The sequence below is a fragment of the Borostomias antarcticus genome, assembly GCF_949987555.1.
Source record: "Borostomias antarcticus genome assembly, chromosome: 5".
Lineage (NCBI taxonomy): Eukaryota > Metazoa > Chordata > Actinopteri > Stomiiformes > Stomiidae > Borostomias > Borostomias antarcticus.
In genome coordinates, this window is record NC_140238.1 from 8,694,474 (window position 1) to 8,712,999 (window position 18,526).

At 52.6% G+C, this 18,526-nt stretch overlaps 1 protein-coding gene across 1 annotated transcript in view; it reads right to left on the reverse strand.

Annotated features, from left to right (window-relative positions):
- Positions 1–16,242: 16,242 nt before the first annotated feature.
- brf1a (BRF1 general transcription factor IIIB subunit a) overlaps positions 16,243–18,526 on the reverse strand; it is a 34,560-nt gene continuing 32,276 nt past the window's right edge. Inside the window, exons 18-19 of the mRNA XM_084438234.1 lie at positions 17,366–17,519; positions 16,243–17,238 (exon numbers count right to left, since the gene is read on the reverse strand). Of these exons, the coding sequence (XP_084294360.1) occupies positions 17,207–17,238; positions 17,366–17,519 (186 nt within the window). The 3' untranslated portion in view covers positions 16,243–17,206. The remainder of the gene's footprint in view (positions 17,239–17,365; positions 17,520–18,526) is intronic.

An 18,526-nucleotide genomic window follows, 5' to 3' on the forward strand; every position in this document is an offset into this window, starting at 1 on the left:
GCTGTGCATGGAGGTTAGCCCCACCAGATGTAATTGGTATCGCTCCACCCCCCTCACAAGCTCCGGCTCCTTCCCCCCCAGCGAGGACACGTTCCATGTCCCCAGAGCTAGCCTTTGCTGCCTGGGTCCGGTCCGTCGGTGCCCACCGCTTTCACTGCCACCTAGTTGGCAGTGCACCTGACCCCGACAGTTCCTCCCGTGGGTGGTGGGTCCACGGAATGGAGAATGAGATGGTGTCTCCACGTCGCTTTTTCGGGCTGAGCCCAGCCGGGCTCCGTGGTAATCGCGGCCACCAGGCGCTCGCAGGCGGGCCCTCCCGTTCAATTTCAATTTAGTTTTAATTAGTTTAAAGCAGGTTTGCTAGTTTAGTTTATTTTTTGAAAATGCTTAGTTTTAGTTTAGTTTTTATTAGTTTCAGTACTAGTTTTAGTTTTTTTTTCTTCTGCGCTAGCCTCGTGAGACTATCTTGATCTCGCGAGCTGACGTTGTTACTCTGAGCAAAACAAATCATCTGGCGTACGTCAGGTTACTTCTGCGCAGGGGCACAGCTGAAGAAAAAATGGAGGATGGATTTCATATCCACCCAAAATACTACGTAATACTATTGGCTGGTATGATATCAACAGAGTGTCATTTTCGGGCCGTCAAAATTTCAGACAAAATATAATTTAAGACAAATTATAATTTTTTATGGAAAAGCGATACTTTTACTCTGCAGCCTTCACAAAGCCCTATGGATGTATTATTTTTGAAAAACTGTTTATTTTAATCCACATATTACATATTATTCCTTTAACTAAAATGTTTTTTCACACCTGGTTTTCGTTTTTTAGTTAGTTTTCGTTAACTATAATAACCTTGGTCAGGTCAAGGCAGAGCCACCAATACCAGCCCCGTGCTGGAGACGGTCTATTAAAATGTCATGATCTACTGTGTCAAATGCTGCACTGACGTCAAGAAGAATCAGGACGACACAGTCGCCGGAGTCAATAGAGAGGAGCAGGTCATTGGACACTTTCAACAAGGCGGACTGTACTATGGTGGGGCCTAAAAACCTAGCATGGTTTCTGCTTCAGGTGGCCCTATCCTCTCTCAAAACAGAGAAATAATGTGCAACACGTGCAGGATGATTGATGCAGTTAAATGTGTTATTGTTTGTTTACTATGATACCGAGACACCACAAACAACAAATCTCCCCAAAAAGAAAGATTTTGGTACTGTGATTAAAAATAGTTTGACATAGACAGATGAATGACTGGCTAATCTCTGCTATTCAATTACCCTTTTACTTCTAAATAGGAGCTTTTATATGGTACACTCCAACTGCCTCTGCCATTATACCTACTTAGTATTAATGTTTCAGAGAGGAACAGAGAGGCAGAGAAAACAGAGTGGGAGGGAGAGAGGTTTGTTTTAATGTGTGCCATTAAGCCAAATGACTCCCCTGAAAATGGATCAGAAAACAAACAAGACTGCCAGTTCTAGCGCCGGGAATTAGTGTTGTTATTACGATCATACGAGGGTATCGTTTTATCATTCAGCCCAATGTTAATCATATTTTCTTTCTAGAATGAGGGGAAATAAAAATTGAATGCAGCAAATTACCTTTATAGACACCGTTAGTGTACAGACAGGGCTATTGCGTTATATGGGTTGAATTGAAATGAGATACATGTAGGGACTACTACAGGGCACTGAGAATAAATCGGACGAACGCACTGTTTGGCAATATGTACAGTAGACAGACTTTGTGGCGCTTCATGACAATAAAACAATAATGGCAGTGTGTGTGTGTGTGTGTGTGTGTGTCCACCCACCTAGTTAGCCTTGACCTCACTGAAGGGGAAACATTTTCACAAGACATAATTCATCATAATTACTGATAATCACCTTGTTAACGTGAATAACCACCTCAAAATCTGCCCGTTTCACTCGGAGAGTGGCCGCGCGCACAGTTGCTATGGCAACCTTATTGTTATTATGGACGCCCATTCTCCGATCCCGGCTGTTGCAGAGTGCCCACCCCTCCCATCTCCAAGTGTGTATGATGGATCTCTGTTCTGGTTCCACTCTGATGTTGACAAATGAGGTTCTTTACCAGCGGATCCTAGCTGAGTGCCTGCATTGTCCGCCTATAACTGCACACATTCAGCGTATTTGATTTGTATGATGTATGGGCAGTCTGAAATACAACACGTTTTTTGGGGGGTCTTAATTACTTAATTAACCTCTTTGGCCAGACCAATTATAACACGGCTGGGACTCCCCCCTCCCCCCTCTCTGCGCTGTCATAGGGGCCTGCACAGTTTAGTCAATCTGTTTGTACATGACTAATAGGGCCATTACTGGTGGAGAGTAGGCGTATGGTAGCGGGGGAGGATGCAGTCGTGGTTTCCACCCCTACAGGCGTGTCCGTCTGGTGACTGGTGGGGTGAGGCCCCGTTCTACCCTCCCTGGTGGGGTGAGGCTGGCGAGCACCTCTTTACACATCTAGCATCCATCCCGCCATTCCGATAATAGAGTTCTGTTAGCCACCTATGTGCATGTGTGTGTGTGTGTGCGTGTGTGCGTGTGCACTGGTATAATGGGGAGTGCATGTGTGTGCATTAAGTGTGTATAGGTGTGTGTCTTTCTACGGTCTCCAAAAGGTCCAGTCTGAGCAGCTTGGCGTCAATGGCGTGTAAACTCTTCCCCATGCATCACATCAGCGCACAAACGGGTTACATAACATCTACTCCAGGGAATAACCCCGCCCCCCGCCCCCGCCCCAGCCCGAGGCTCAGCCCCAGCCTCATCCCCAGCCCTAGCCCTGGACCCAACCCAGCCCCGCTAGCCCCTGCCCCATCGGCCCCAGCCCTCACTCCCACCCCAGTCCCGGCCACAGCCTTCCCCCTGACCTTCATACATGGCAGCAGGCTGGACGAGGGCACCGGAGTCTGCTACCGGGGTTATGCTCCACACCCAGGGAGGGGACCTTCGCCTGGGGCTCAGCCATCACTGTCAACCCTGATCACTGCACAGGGCAGGGGGGGGCGGGGTTAGGGTACGGCTCTAACACTGGGGAAGAGGGAGGGAGGGAGGGAGGGAGGGAGGGAGGGAGGGAGGGAGGGAGGGAGGGAGAGAGAGAGGGAGGGAGGGGGAGACTGACAGGAGAGAGAATCCAAAACCAGCGCTTTCGGCTGCGGCGCCCGGACAGACTGAGGAGGAGGACGGAGGAGAGAAGCCGTGGGTCGCCGAGGAGCAGCGGTCTGTCGGCCTCGCGGCAGCGCCCACGGCAGTGGGCAGCAGCCTGGGGCGGAGGGGGGCAGCCTGGGGCGGAGGGGGGCAGCCTGGGGCGGAGGGGGGCAGCCTGGGGCGGAGGGGAGCAGCCTGGGGCGGAGGGGGGCAGCCTGGAGCGGAAGGGGAGCAGACGCCGGTGTGGATGCTGGCCCAGCATATTTCCTGGCATCACATCCCTAATAAACGGCAAGTCTGAAGCTCTTCATTACCGACTCATTTTATTCCCGTCTTCAAAAAGGCCGACAGTTATCAACAGGGGCCCCGATAATGAGGACGGGCTGGGAGGACCAGACTGAAGCAGAGCAGATGGGAGGACTCTCGCATGAAGAACCGCGCCTGATGCAAGCTCGGTAATGATCTGGGGAACATGCAAGGCGTCACCTACGGCAGCGCGAGTGTGTGTGTGTACTGTACGCGTGTGTGTGTGTACTGTATGCGTGTGTGTGTTCGGACCAGGGCGGGAACAAGGAGAGCCCCTCGAAACTTTCTCACCGACCTCGCTAGCTGTGCTACGCCCCTCCGCCCCCCCGACGCACCGGAGAAGCTGGCCGTCTCCGCCTCTGGGAGGTGAATGGTAATTTCCAGATAAAAGCCCACAGAATCCTCTTTAATGTAGAATTCAAAGGATATTTGGGTCTTATTAATGAGCCGTTCTTAATAGAGACCCAACCCAAGGCAAAGAGGGAGGGAGAGGGGGAAAGGAGGGAAGAAGATTGGGGGTGGGGTGGGGAGAGGAGAGGAGGAGGGGGGGGGGGCATGTCCTCCAGGCAGAGATAGATAACCCACTGTGGGCTGGGGGGCTGAGCGTGTCTTTGTAGATAACAAAAAAGATGTTCATTACCAAGGTGAGGGAGGAAGGAGGAGGGAGGGAGAAAAAGAGAGAGGGAGGGAGGGAGGGAAGGAGGGAGGAACACGGTCTGTCAAACAGATTTCGCTCAGCAAACCTGCTCGTTATTCTGGAGGTGACCTTCATAGAAGAAGTCAGTCTGGAGCTGGGCAGGGGAGAGGAGGAGGGAGAGAGGGGGAGAGAAGAGGAGTAGAGAGGGGGAGAGAGGAGAAGGAGAGAGGAGGAGAGGAGAAGGAGAGATGGGGAGTGGGGAGGAGAAGGAGAGAGGGAGAGAGAGGATAAGGAAAGGGAAAGAGAGGATCGTAGAGAGCCAGGGGAAGAGGAAGATGTGAAATCGGAGGACGTAGAGGATGTAGGAGAAAGAGGAACATGGAGAGAGCCAGGGGAGAGGAAGGAGGGAGAGGAGGAGGTGCAACCGGAGGATGTGCTGATGAGCGCGTTTGTGGACAGGTTTGAAGGATGAGGTGATTCTGTGGGGAAGAAATCCACCCCACCCCTGACAACGGTGACGGGAGACAAGACACGTCACAACGCCTCTGCCGTGTAGACTGCAGGAGAGAGGGGCTGATGGAGCTAGAAAACATGGCACAATAAATCTCCCTCTGCTGTGGGCAGCCAGGGGTTGATGGCCGAAGACTCTGAAGAGCTTTAGAGAACTCAAACTCTATAATGGAGCCTCACCAGGCACTCTCAGCGGCCGTTAGGTCCTTAACCTTCAATATTCATAGCCGTCTCCCGGGCCAAACAGCGTCGTACTGTATAACGAATGAATGAGCCATAAGAGAATAGAGAGACTAAGTGTTTTGGCTGCTCGGCATGATCCTGTTCCGTGACAATTTTACGACCAGATTGAGACGCTATAACACCTACGTTTCCAGGCAAAGCAAAACACTGTTATTCAGCGGTTCATCTCAACTAACAGGACTTTTGGAAGGCGTCACGGGGCGGGGGAGGGGGCTGGAAATTAGTTTGAGGGGGGATGTTGTGAATTGGGCATGTGCAATCAAGAACAGTGGGGGCAAACTCCCCCTAATCTGAGGTTTTAAACAGAGCGGGACACCGATCGTCGCATCGAAAAAGAGATAGCGCCATGTGAAAACCCCAAAACCGCCACCGCGGCACAGACACAGGACTCGCTGTGGTGTTAGTCATCCGCTTAGTGGTAACACGGCACCTTGTCTGAACCAGCACTGCATCCTGGGACAATAACACCGTACACTGCATTGCTCAACATCCCACTCTGCATTTCGACGTGTCTACTCCAGCTCCTGGCCCCCGAGGGAAGCTGTGTGTTGAAACGCAGGGGAGGTTGAGCGGGCGGCAGCTCCTTGTTCCGTGTAGTCAAACAGAGGTACGAGTACACTAGAGTGGGGCTACAGTGAGAGCGCTGTGCTACAGTCTGCCTGCGCTGCGCTCAACACTGCCCTCCCTGCTCACCACTCTCTCCGCACCCTCTCCGTCAACGGCTGAATTATTCATCCGCGCCGGTGAAGTAACACACATCTATTATTAATCTCTCGTCTCTCTCTCTCTTGCATGATGTCACTCGGCCGGCGTGGCTACCGCTGGACTGAAGGGGGGCGTCGGCTTGGCAGCTGTGTCTGCTGCACCGTCACCCTGTTCTTGGGATTTTACAGTAGGAAGTGCTACGGTAGTTACTGTGTGGGTTGGGACTCTACTGCTTTGGAAACACTTTAAGGGTATGCGTAACACAGCTGCTGAGTGAGCACGTATTAAGCAGAGATAGGGGCAACTGGACACCCATATGGTATAAAACAGCCCTCTCCCCTCATATGAGGGGGCAATAGCGCTGGAACCATACAGGGACTCGATATGAGATCTCGGTGGGCATCTCGGTTTCATGCGGATCAGGACACAGCCTGTGTTGATGAGGCTCCAACAGCTCCAATCGTTCCACAGCATAGTTATTCGGAAGCATGTGCTATTCCTCACTAGTGTTGCCGTGTGAATGTGCTTTGTTGGGCGTGTGCTATTCTGACGCAGGTCAACAGCATCAAACCGTAGGCGAAGGCCTCAGGAGAGGGCCCCCGGGCTCAGCCTGCATTTACATGACAATAGTTGATATGACAGCAGAGGGAACACAGACAGTCTGCCTTCATAAAGAAACATCAATCAAACACAATGGCTGTCTTGTCTCCCAAGCGGTGTTGACCTCAGCTTCCTGTCATCACCGGCCACACTCCCCGAGACTTCCTGTCACTTCCTGCCGCTGAGGGGCTGAAGGGGAGGAAGTGGACGTCAGGCCGGGTCTGACAAAGCAGCAGATACGTGTACGTTCTCTCTGTGTGCCGCGAACCCCGGGGGGCGGGGGGGATCTGTGTGGGGGGCTTCACCTGGTTGGTGCTGTGAGGCGAAACATCAGGGTGTAGTTAATGATCGCTCCCTCCGACCAGGGCGCCACAGGAAGTCCAGCCCGTCTGTTATTTTAGTCCAGATGTTGTTGCGTGCGACAGTCATGACATCCACAGGAAGTGTCGGGCCGCACGTGGCTCATGACTTCCTGGCTGAGCCAGCATGGAAGCATCTCCCCCGCTTAGGAGAGAGGGAACAATGGGGGGAGGAGAGAGGATAGAGGAGGAAGGAAGGAGAGAGCAGAGAGATAGAAAGGGAGGAGGGAACCGCAACGTTCATTCATCATCCTTAATTGTTCACACGTTCCATGTGTGAACTTTACGGATCATTGTGCAGACAGGCAGCGGAGGCCTCATACACAAACCTCACTCCCACCGGGTTAGTTAACTAACACACACACACACACGCGCGCGCGCGCACGCACGCACGCACGCACGCACACACACAGAGCGACAGACGGAGTCCACGGAGTTGGTGTGTGTGTGTGAGCAAGCCGAGCCGAGGCAAATGAACGTGTCAGAAATGTCATTGTGGAGCTCCGTCTGCATCATCAGGACGCTGGCTGCTCTGCTACAGTACGCCGCGGTGGCGCCGGCAGGAGATTGGTCGTGTGTCACCTGCAGCAGACGGGGAAACGACAGCCGAAACCGCGCGTGCCGGCGATGGGGGTATTTAATTCGATCAAGATAGTCATGGAGACTGTCCACGGGGAGATTTTTTCTCTCTTTTCAGGAAATTCATCAAGTCCCATCCCTGAATTATTCCTGTGCTGTCTGAAATGGCCGGGGATGTTGGGAGGGCTGTAGGAATCTGCAGTTTTGTTTTAATGGTGTTACATCTGGAGTGTGGTGCATGTGTGTATGTGGTATTATCTCTCTCTCTCTCTCTGTTTTATCGCAGGTGATTGCCCTGCCCCCTTGGTCATTATTGTTGAGTCTCGGTGAGGCTGTCTTCTGGATTTTTGTATGCTTAACCGTGTTTTTGATTAAATTATTCTTTGCATCCGGTTCTTCCTGCCTCCTTTGTCCCACCGGTTTAGATCATTCTGTGTTACTCTCCCCATCAGACCCCTAGACGCCTTTCATTTGGGGGGACGTAACAACGGGGGATGCTCAGAAGCTTTTTTGACCCAAACAAGCATGAGGTTTAGAGGTGTGCAGTCAGGCTCGGTTGGTTAAATTAGCTTTTTAACACGCATCAACACCGACAGGCTGCCCTCTCCACCCTGCGGAGGGACAGCTGATGCAGCCGTCATCAACACCAGCTACCAATCGTCACGGAACCCTCAACCGAGGTTCAAACTTCACTCGAATGTTCCAACGGTCATGAAGGCCATGAAAGGAGGGTGGTGGACTTCACATGCTAGGCTGGAGGAGTGACGGTCACCCCTTGTCCGTGGGAAAGTATCGCGCGTGCCCACGCTCTATCCCGCCGGGCACTGCCCGAAGGGCGACACAGATGCTTCTGAAAGTGCCATTTAACCGCGGGCAAAGGGGCGGCAGACCGCCCACACAGCGGCCCGCAAACAGCTACAGTAGCACCAAGGCCTTAATTTCCCACGCGTCACGGCCACACATGCCGAGAGTGACTCATTGATTTTTTTTTGGGGGGGTGGAAAGAACAGGCTTGATTCGGGGGAGTTGTAACTGGCAATTTGGCTTCTGTAGACCGCCTCCGCAAGCAATCACCCCGATAATAACTGCCTAGGCGGCCGGGTTTCACCACACGACAGCCCGCTCGCCTCAACCTGGCTGCTCTCACAGCATCTGCTCCGAAGGCAGCCCAGTGTGCTTGTAGGAACACTGTAGGGAATCATGGCTAATTACCACGGAGGCAAACACCCCACAGAAACTGCTCCAATCAATTAGCCCACACTCGGTACGGGCGAGCTTATATTCCTGCCGCCTTTCCCACGATCCCGGAGAGCTGTGCGAAGCCAGAGCGATCAGTGAGGAGCAAAGCCCTTCTCCCAGATGTTCCCCTGAGGCTCCTCCTTCCCCCTCACCCCACTCTTCAGACGGGTCCAGACATCTGTCCGTCACCGACACCATGATCCTCCCTGCCCGTCGGGAAAAACTCCTCCACTAACTGGACGAGGACTCTCTACCCTGACTACGGCGTACTTTAGGACCGCCGGGGAAACGCCTCGGCCCGGCCTAGCCTGACTGATGGCCCCACGTGGCCAGCGCTGCTAGTTCTCTGTGAAACTAGCGAACACTCAACCTGATGGATGTTTTTGGATGCGGCTTCCGAGTGGTATTTCGCCAAGTCTAGAAGAGGCGTTCACATTTCCAGCAGTGTACTCGTGTACACATCTGAGTGTTTGTCTTCACCGTTCCTTATATCAACCTGCCCCGTGGCAAGGGGAGTTGACTCCGCACCTAGATGGACGTGGGAGGGAGGTGGGCTGTCAGGTCAAAGCCTTGGGGTCAGCCTTGGGGTCTAGTCTGCAGGGAGATCCCGCATACCACCCCTGGCTAATGCTATCTATAGATACAAAACCAGGACTAGTCCATCCACCTCTCCTATCTCCTCTCATTGGAAGGCAGTTTGTGTGTGTGTGTGTGTGGGGGGGGGGGGGTCCGCTTCACAGAACAAAGAAGGTCTAGTGCCGCGTTCCAGATAGGATTTTGAGCCCGTAAGTTACGACTTCAAGTCACGACTCATGACTTCATAGCGTTCCAGGCAAACGGTCTGAGTGCGTGGAATTCTGGATAAATGTAAAGAAGCCAATATGGCAAAAGCTTGAGATCTGGTACACTGTCAGAGCTGGCAAGCTAAACGTTACATAATTTAATTTATTGACATCATCGACATTTCGCCGTTTGCATGGTCAAGTTCAGGTTTACGTTAACGTTAGCTAGCTAGCACTAGCTATCTCTTGTCGTCAACATATTTGGGCATCATTACATACACAACAGATTGTAGTGCATAATCGTTTGTATTATTTTGATTACAACCTACAAATGTACTTTACGTTGCCGTAAGTTATCTTTGTCGCGGTACCCATGTGGGCTGCCATCTTGTTTAGAGGGCTGTGTGACGTCAGAAAGCCAACTGGGAGTACATCGATCTGGTACGAGTTCACGGGTGGGAAGTTACGGGTTTGACTGCCATTCCAGTGCATTTTCACATGTAGAAGGTTGGAAAAACACGGGTTACGAGTTGCCTGGAACGCGGCATAAGGGTCGAAGGTCAGAGAAGACTATGGGGAGGAGTTGGAGTGAGTGATCTTCTCCTCTAAATAGAGACAACAAGCATCCACTATCCCTCCCTCAAGACAACAAAGATATCGTTTTCAGTGAGGAGAAATGTATGTATTTATGTGCTGTTACCATGTTCCTGAAGAGTGATCTAATCAGTGTGTGGGTCTACTCCAGTGGTTCTGAACATGTGCGTGTGAGGGAGACTGATTCAGAAATGAGAAATCCCAGCTTATGAGACAGAGTGGAACACCACCACCAACCCCGCCTCCTCCACCCCCTCCTAGCCCAAGCAGCTGTGCACACACGGAATAACGTTTACCCATCCAGATCCAGTCTCCCTTAATTGACCGCCTCTCGCAGTGAATCAGGGAGAGTACCTGAGTATTTTACAAGAGACAGCTGTGCCCCCCCCCCCCTCCTTCCCCGCCTGCACACCCCGCTGGTACAGCCTGGCCTGACTAAAGGTACACTGCAGCTGGCTCTCCCCCACAATCTGGGTTCCAGAAACACCGTTCAGACAAACCCATCTCTCCCCAGATCAGGCGGATTACGGCTACAGCGCAGCGTATAAACTAACAATTATACTGACAGACTGACAAACAAGACAGTCAGGCAGATGGAGAGACATGTACACAGACTAAAAACAGCTCAAGCAATGTGTGTTGGCGAGTTCTGGATAGATCTCCCGATGCCCATTTTCCACACTTGTCCCAAATTAAATTCTCAATCTCTCTCCTTACCCATCTCTCCCTCTCCGCTGAGCTCACCAGCCCCCATGCGGTTCTGAGCGTGGACAGATGGCCACGAGCGAAAATATGTTCACTTCCGCACTGTTCCCAACAAAGCAAGCAGATGCCCGCACGACAGTCTCCGCGTTAATGGTGCAAATACTGAAACAAGAAGTCAAGATGATGGGAAGACGTTCCGGCAGCCCTGGCGGGATGGGAGCGGAGGTCCGGTGCCGGGTCAGAGCTGGCTCCGAGGGTCGCTGCAGCTGCTGGGGCGGCCGTGGCTCAGGAGTGGGTCGTCCAATGATCATACGGTCGACAGTTCGAATCCCGGCTCCTCCCATCCACGTCGAAATGTTCTTGGGTAAGCGGAATGCTTAACGCCCAAATTGCTCCCAATGAGCAGGCTAGCACCTTGCATGGCAGCTGCGGCCTTTGGTGTGTGGGTGAATGGGCGAATGAGAGGCCGATATAAAGCGCTCTGGATAAAAGCGCTATATAAGTGTGGTCCATTTACCAATTTACCATTCGCTGGTACCGAGGGTCAGTGGTACCGAGGGTCGCTGGTACCGCCATCTCAGTCACTGGCAGCAAGGCACAGACACAGCACAGCGCGTCTAGCTGGGAGTCTCTCTCTCACTCCCATAGGGATACGCACATGCTTTCTACCAGCAGGAATACAGTACTCAGTACATCATCTCCACACGAGAGCCAAACAATATCTTCCTCTCATCATTTTTGATTGGCACCTACAGCAGCACTTGATTAATGGTATAAAAAATGCAATTAGTGGTCCACGGCCTGCAAATACAGAACGAAAACATTCAAATGCAATTGAGCGCGTGACACAACTGCCAATTAGTCTAATTTCAGTCTTACCATAATTCTGCGCGTGTGTGTTTGTGTGTGTGTGGATCCCGTGTGTGAGACCTGCTAATGAGCTGCTAAACATACAGTAGTGGTCTTGAGCCTTACGTGGGCTAAGATAATATGTCCTTGAGAAAGTGTCCTTCCCACTCCACCAGCAAATGAAAATGCCCCCTGTAATCCAACAACCAGTATCCATAGACTGCACCAGTAAGCAAACGGTCAATACTGACAATGTGGATCGCTGTCTTTAAATCCATCTCACAACTATTGACTGAAAAGCCTGCTTTGGGAGAACCAGTAGACAGATCAGAAGCCATTATACCCGTCTGCCAGAGGCACAGCTAGTTGATCTGGAAGGTTCTCCGATACACTTTGCGGCTACCCAATTCCCCATCCTGTTCTGCATTGCAAAGTAGATACACAGAAGAATATTCATTAGCAGCCGTAAATACCATGTTGGTGAATATTTATGACTTTGGGGAAAACATGGAGGACTTGTCTAATACAATTGTCCTCCAATACAGGCATGCTTCAGTGTTCTTCTGCCTCGGGTGTTTCTGGTTCTAGATGAGTACATTAGTACTGTGTTTTTTGTGTGTGTGTGTGTGTGTGTGTGTGTACGGGTTCACACTGGTGACTCACACTGAAGTATGATTTCAATGGGAGTTGAAACGTCTTCCAGCCGGCCTGGCGGTGGGAGATATGGGAAACGCCAGGGGTGAAGGTACACCGTTCTCCGCGGGGCTGACAGCAGCCAATCAACGCGTTCCCACTCTGAGCGGGCGGCATCCTCCCTGGTGCATGCTGGGAGTCAGTCTCCTGTTCTCATTGTTGCAGAGATGAGTCATCTTCCCTGATTGTCTCTGGTTGTTGTGTTTGGGGGAGGAAGGGTGTGTGTGTGTGTGGGGGGGGGGGGCTAATCACTACCCTCTCTTCATTCCTTCCCTCCACATCTCCCTGCTTGCGAGTAGGAGGAGCCCAGCTCCGCAGGCTTGCCCTCGATACACACACACACACACGCACACGCACACGCATACACTCTGAAGGCAATTAAAGAATGCGGCCCTCAAACACAAACACCCTCCCAGAACCTCCTGTCCTCTCTCCGCGGGGGTGACGGGTCTCGGATCTCTCCGCCCGGGTGACGGCCCGTCAAGCGAGGGAGCTGCGCTGCGCTAAACACGCTCCGCAAAACGCAACCGAGCCACGCCGGGGGGGGGGGGGGGGGGATCAGAGCCGGAGCAGATCTGAGAGGGGGAGCAGATGTTGTTAGCGCGTCGGTAGCCCCCCCCCCCCCTCTCCGCAGCACTCCCAACGACAACAGGGAGGCGGAGGCGCGGCAAAGGCGCGCCCGGGGGTTTCCTCGCGGCGGCGGTTCTGCTTAGCGCGCTTCGCCACCGCTCAGCCGCCATCTCCTCTCTCCGGCAGCGTGCCCCCGAACCCCCCTCCCTCCACACCCCCCTCCCCGGAGAACCAGCCCTCTGCCTCCGCTCCCTCCAGCAGCAGCCAGGAGCAGGTGGAGCTGTCACTGTCCCGCGGCAGGGGAGCAGGACAGGGGAGCGGGTCTGGAGGCGGGGCCGGTCGTGTTCAAGTAGACTGAGCTGGCTGCTGAAAAAGAACCACAGCTGGTTGGCCGCTGGCTACCCTCTCCCGCCGCACACCTGCAGACGCCATGACAGAGGATGCCTCCCGGTGTTTCGGAGAGCATAACAGGCAGCCCCCGACATGACAGGAAGTGATTCACAGTACTGCGATGATGACACGTATAGCCAGATGTCAAAAAAACAAGAACAACTGAGCATCTGGGTAAAGTACAATGACGAAATTCGCCCTCTTGCGAACAATCCACGCAGAATATGGGTTACGGGGAGACAATGGCCGGCCCCCTGCCGCAGGGCGTGAAAACAAGGTCAGGAGGATTGCACGCTCACACAAACACGGGATAGATGACAGCGTGCGGTGCTGCGGCCCGGCGCTGCCTGGCCTGAGATAAATGATTTATTAGCTTTGAGACATTGGCGGAGGGAGGGGGGGTTCTTAAGTGGAGGGGGTTGCAGCTGTGGAGGATGAGGAGAACCTGGGCTCTGGTAGGAAAGGCAGGAAGGAAGGGACAGGAAGGGAGGGAAGGAGCTCTGCTCTACCCGGTCTGAGGGACTGTGTCGGGTCGGTCTGTCTGTGTGGCGTGACGCCCAGACGTGATGGGGGGGTGGGGCAGGACGGGGGTCCTGGCAGCCCGGTGCAGGTCAGACTATATCGGGCCGCCACTCGCCGAGCCAAAAGTCTTTCGGATGATGAGCCGCCAGGAGCCCACCTGCCCATGTTTTTCCGTTTTTTCTTGGTCTCACGTCGCTTCCTGAATCTGGTACTGTAACGCCGCTCACTGCTGGCTCTCGTTGGGGCTGCTGTTCCAAGATCCCCTCTGGTATCTAGACCTGAGGAAAACCACTACCTCTGGGGGGGGACAGCAGTGGAGCTCCAACCCCCCCCCCCCCCCCCCCCCCCCCGAACGTCTCTGGGAGAGATAGATGAAGCAGCAGCAGAGAGCGGACAGGGCCCACATGGTGCGTTTAATCTGCACCCCCCTCCTCCCCTCCCCTCCGTGCCCTCTCATCAGGAGCCAGGTGTTCAACCTGCTCTGCAGTCAGCTCCCTCGCTCTCTTTGTCTATCCCTCTGTCTCTTTCAATCCATCTCTTCTTCTCTCAGGCCCCCCCTCTCTCTCTCGGGCACACAGGTGGGTTTGCGCAGGGCTCTCACCCTGTAATTAAAGCCTGTGTCTCCCACCTGAGCTACAGAATCAGATCTGACTTGAGATAATTATAGGGCTGTTAAAAGTGCAAAACAACAAAGAACTCTGGGAGACTTCGAGAGGCACAGGAGGCACCGGCATCTGACCCCACATAGATAGAGAGAGAGAGAGAGGGAGAGAGAGAGAGAGCTAGATAGATTGTGTGTGTGTCATGGGGCTACCATGGGAGTTGTCTCCACAGATGGGGTTCAGTAATCCCTTAATGAATTCAATTACAGCGATGGGACCATATATCAAACTGGGGCCCAGAGCTGACGGCAAACTCATCTGTGGCTGCAGTGAAACAATTTAGCCCCTCTGCCTCCCCCACGCTGTTGTTTACAGAGTTCGACGCCAAGTCAAAAAAGTTGAGGATTTATGCTCGTGAATCAGAGAGCGACAGCAGTTCGCCCCGCATCGGCGGAACTGGCACTGCCGTGTCCCGGCGGTAAGTTACCAGGGCGCCGGCAAAGTCAAGCCGCATCACTCTGCGACCGCCGTCAAGTCCCTGTAACAACAGTGATTTACGATCTGTACTCCGCAGGGGTCCTCTGGCTCTGCCAACTTGGAACGACGAACCTGTCTCACGGAACTCCAAACGAGATATATAAAAACTTGGTAAAACATGACTGTACACGCTCCTCTACCCTTCACCAATCACTTGTTGTCCCTACAGGTCAACCTGAATGGGAAGTGTCCAGGAGCGCGTCCGATATCTATACCTGCCATGAAAATCTCCATTCACCGTGTTGACAATGCATAGAATGGGCATTCAGAATGCCACAATGCATTCATATACATAATATACAATGGACGCCACAGCCTAAAGCGGAGAGGTTGCTGGAGAATGAGATTACAAAGAGCGAGGGGTGAAAGAATCCCTTTAAGCCGAGGTCCCAGGAAATAATTGGGGTGAGAAAGCCAGAGGGGGCCTGAAGGGGGAGAATCAAAAGTGCTGATGCAGGTGAAATGCTGAGTGGACGGAGAGTTGAGTTCAAGCCTGGTGGGATTATTAGGGAAATGACTCTAGCAGAGCGGCAGCCCGCGTCCGAGCTGGCCTCGCCCAGCAAGGTGCCTTTGAGCCGGCCTCCCCGAGGGGCGGAGCTAGCGCATTGGCTAAACTGCAGCTGCCAGGAAGCGAAGGGAGGAGGGGGGTCAAGCTGCTGCTAGCGCCGCTGCCTCTAACAGGAGCGTTCGTCCGCCCGGGGTAGGGCAGGAGTGGAGAAAGGGCAGAAACGAGAGGAAAGAGGTGAGGAAAGGAGGGATGGGTGCCTCTCCTCCCTCTCTGAAGATCTACTTTACCTTATAGAACGCAGGGCCTCTGCCTGTGGCACTGATATGAGGTCACAAACACAGCCTACTGATAAAAACCTTTTACCCCGAGCATGCAATAGAGGTGCCAAAAACATGAAAAATCTGTCAAAGCCGTGTGATTTTGGGCAGCCTCAACATAAAAGGAGTAGGGTCGATGCCGGATATAAACCTTATAACTGATTTGCTGAGAGGACCTGACAGGGCTATTTTATCGAGTCATAAATCCATGAAGTACCGGATCCAAGTCCTCAAACTCAACCACAACATTTTTTTGGGGGGGAAGAATACACTATTACACTATTACTTTCTTGGCTTTGGAGGCCAATATGGTGCAATGCAATCTCTCCTCACACAATGGAGCCTTACAGTAACCCCCCCCCCCGCCCCACCTCAAGGTTAGCATCATCCAGTGATTAAAGGGGTAGGAGGATGGTGGGGGTGTGATGATAGGTGCGGTAACACCCCTCTGTGACTGGCCAGGCAGGGATGCTGTGTCAGATTACACCCGTTTTAGTGTGTGTGTGTGTGGGCGAGCACACACAGGCCCTTCTCCTCCGAGTGCCAGCTCTTCACACAGCGAGAGATATGAGATAGCCCTGAAAACCCAACACTCTTCGGCTATAAAAGCCTCTGGTAGGAAATAAGATATAAATGGGTCATTCCAGCCTGATGTATCTCCACACTGTACCACTGGTTCAGCCCCTGACACACAGTTCATCCTCCTGGTTGCGGTTTTACATCAAAGTTCCAAGTGGGGAAAAAAAGAGTAAAACAAAGATTGTCCATTAGTGGGAACTTTACTGTGGCAGCAAATGCTAACGACATTTCTGAACACTAACATACATTATGTACAACAGCAGCAGCAGGGTGGAGGGAGGAGGCTATGGTTAGCCACTCCATCTCCTCCTTAAATACAGTGGGATCAGTGAATACTGACAACTCCACCAGTTCATCTACCAAAAATAAAAACAGGCTAAATTACAAAACAAATCCAGGTGGCAATTAATTCATTTGGAATGGCTAACATTGCATAGTATGCCATCAATTATTCATAGTCAATACAACCCCGCTTTATAGATATCATTTATCACTGACAGAATACTGATCTATGCCATTATGAAATAATCTGTAACAGTAGCCAAGCCGAAAAAAAATGCCAACAACTCTGTTCAATCAAATCTTGACAGAAACGACTAAATATCATTATCTGATGCTACACCTCGTCCACTTATCCTGGGGATACATTCATGATGGTTTGGTATTCCAAGGCAATACTTTGGCGTCATCCAGCAGCTTACCTCCTTTTCGCTGCCACATAAATGAGATATATTTAATACTGATTCAACTGATACCTGTCATCTAACACATGCTGTGAGGGCTATTTTCAACAGACCTCGTCCTTAGGTGACTGACTGGGACTCTTGAGTGATAACTGAGACAGGTTTGTAGTGAGATTACCAGGCTATAACAGAGTACTGATACTCCAGGCTTTGCCATTTGAAGTGCAGCAGTAGAGTACATATGGTTAGTGTTACGCAAAGATTTTCTGACAACCTTATTCTGGCAACCTTATTAATGCTACAGCACCCCCAACACCCCCACTACAACTCCCAGCAGGCAGCGCGAGGAGAGCAGAGGTACGTATCATCATCTCCATCCTCCTCTTCCCATGTTCCAGTCTGTGAGACCCCCCCCCCACTCCGCCCCAAGTCACAAACCAGTCTCTCTCTCCAAATGGGATGTGGGGGTTCGGCGAGTTAGTGGTCGAGAGTTGAGAAGACTGCAGAGACACTGAGGTGCGATCAGTCGTCATAGTCCCCGTCACATCCATACTCTGCAAAGACAGAGAAAGGCAAAAGCATCACGTAAACGCTCCGAGCAGCAATTCCTCCACATCTTCCAGTTCTTTATAGTAATAACTTCCTCTGAGGTTGTTTTGGACTAGGGAGTCTACTACTGACCGTTGCCACCCAGCATCTCCATGGCGCTGACGCAGGCCTCCTCCTCGTCCTCCTCTTCCTCGTCGGCGGCGTCGTCGTACACCACGGGCCCGCTCTCCACCAGCAAGGCGCGGGGCGTCTCGCAGGGCACCGGCAGGGGGTTGCCGTCGGTGAGCTGGGGGAGGGGGGACAAGGGACAGGAACAGAGGGAGTCACGCTCCGAGTCCTGACACGTGTAGGTGTGACGCCGGCGGCGGTGGCCGGTGCTTATGGGAGAGGGGGTGAGCCACGCTGTTCATCGGGGAGAGCTGTATCTGTGCGCGCGGAGGGATCTGCGGGGAGGAATCCCTGCCCCGACGCCCGCCAGGGACGACTGTGCAGCTGCATGACAGACGCCGCTGGGCTCTCTCTCTCTCTCTCTCCCTCTCTCTCGCTCTCTCTCTCGCTCTCTCTCTCTCTCTCGCTCTCTCTCTCTCTCGCTCGCTCTCTCTCTCGCTCTCTCTCTCGCTCTCTCTCTCTCAATGGCCACCCTGCTGAGCCCAGCATCACTGGGCTGGAAATGGCTCCTCATTACTGGAGCCGGAGCTCACGCCGATTATAAATCATGAAAGCAGGACAGAAAATAATGCAATTAACTGTTCTCTGAACTAATTAGAGGGTGACCACTGTTTAACCGGCGAGGTCAGAGGATCCATGCATGCCGATAAGGAGTTCTAGGGAGGGAAAGCCAGCCTGAAGGGTGTAGTATATAAGAGTGTGAGATGAGGCCTCTGGTCATATCAAGACAGGTTTGACATCTCTGAGCCTTGATATCATGCGGGCGTTAATTGCTGAGACGGTAGTCTGTTCGCCACGGGCGTTTTAGAATAAGAGTTCACATTTAGGAGACCAACGTTGTAAATACAAAAGAGAGAGAGGGACCTAGAGACTGCCGAGCAGTGGCAGAGCACACACCACCTTTCTCCCCTGCTTCTCGCAGAACTGAAAGACAACATTACGTAACACTAATTCCATGCAAACTCAACTCCCAGCCAATCGGAGCAGCCATTTTGCTCCGGTTCCCAAGGGGGAGGTGGGGTTGCTTAGCAACAGGCCTTGTTGACCTGGCCCCTCGTGGCAATGTTTTCTTCCTGGTTGCTGGAGCCTGTGCTGTGAGATTCCATTCATGGCTGCCAACACCAC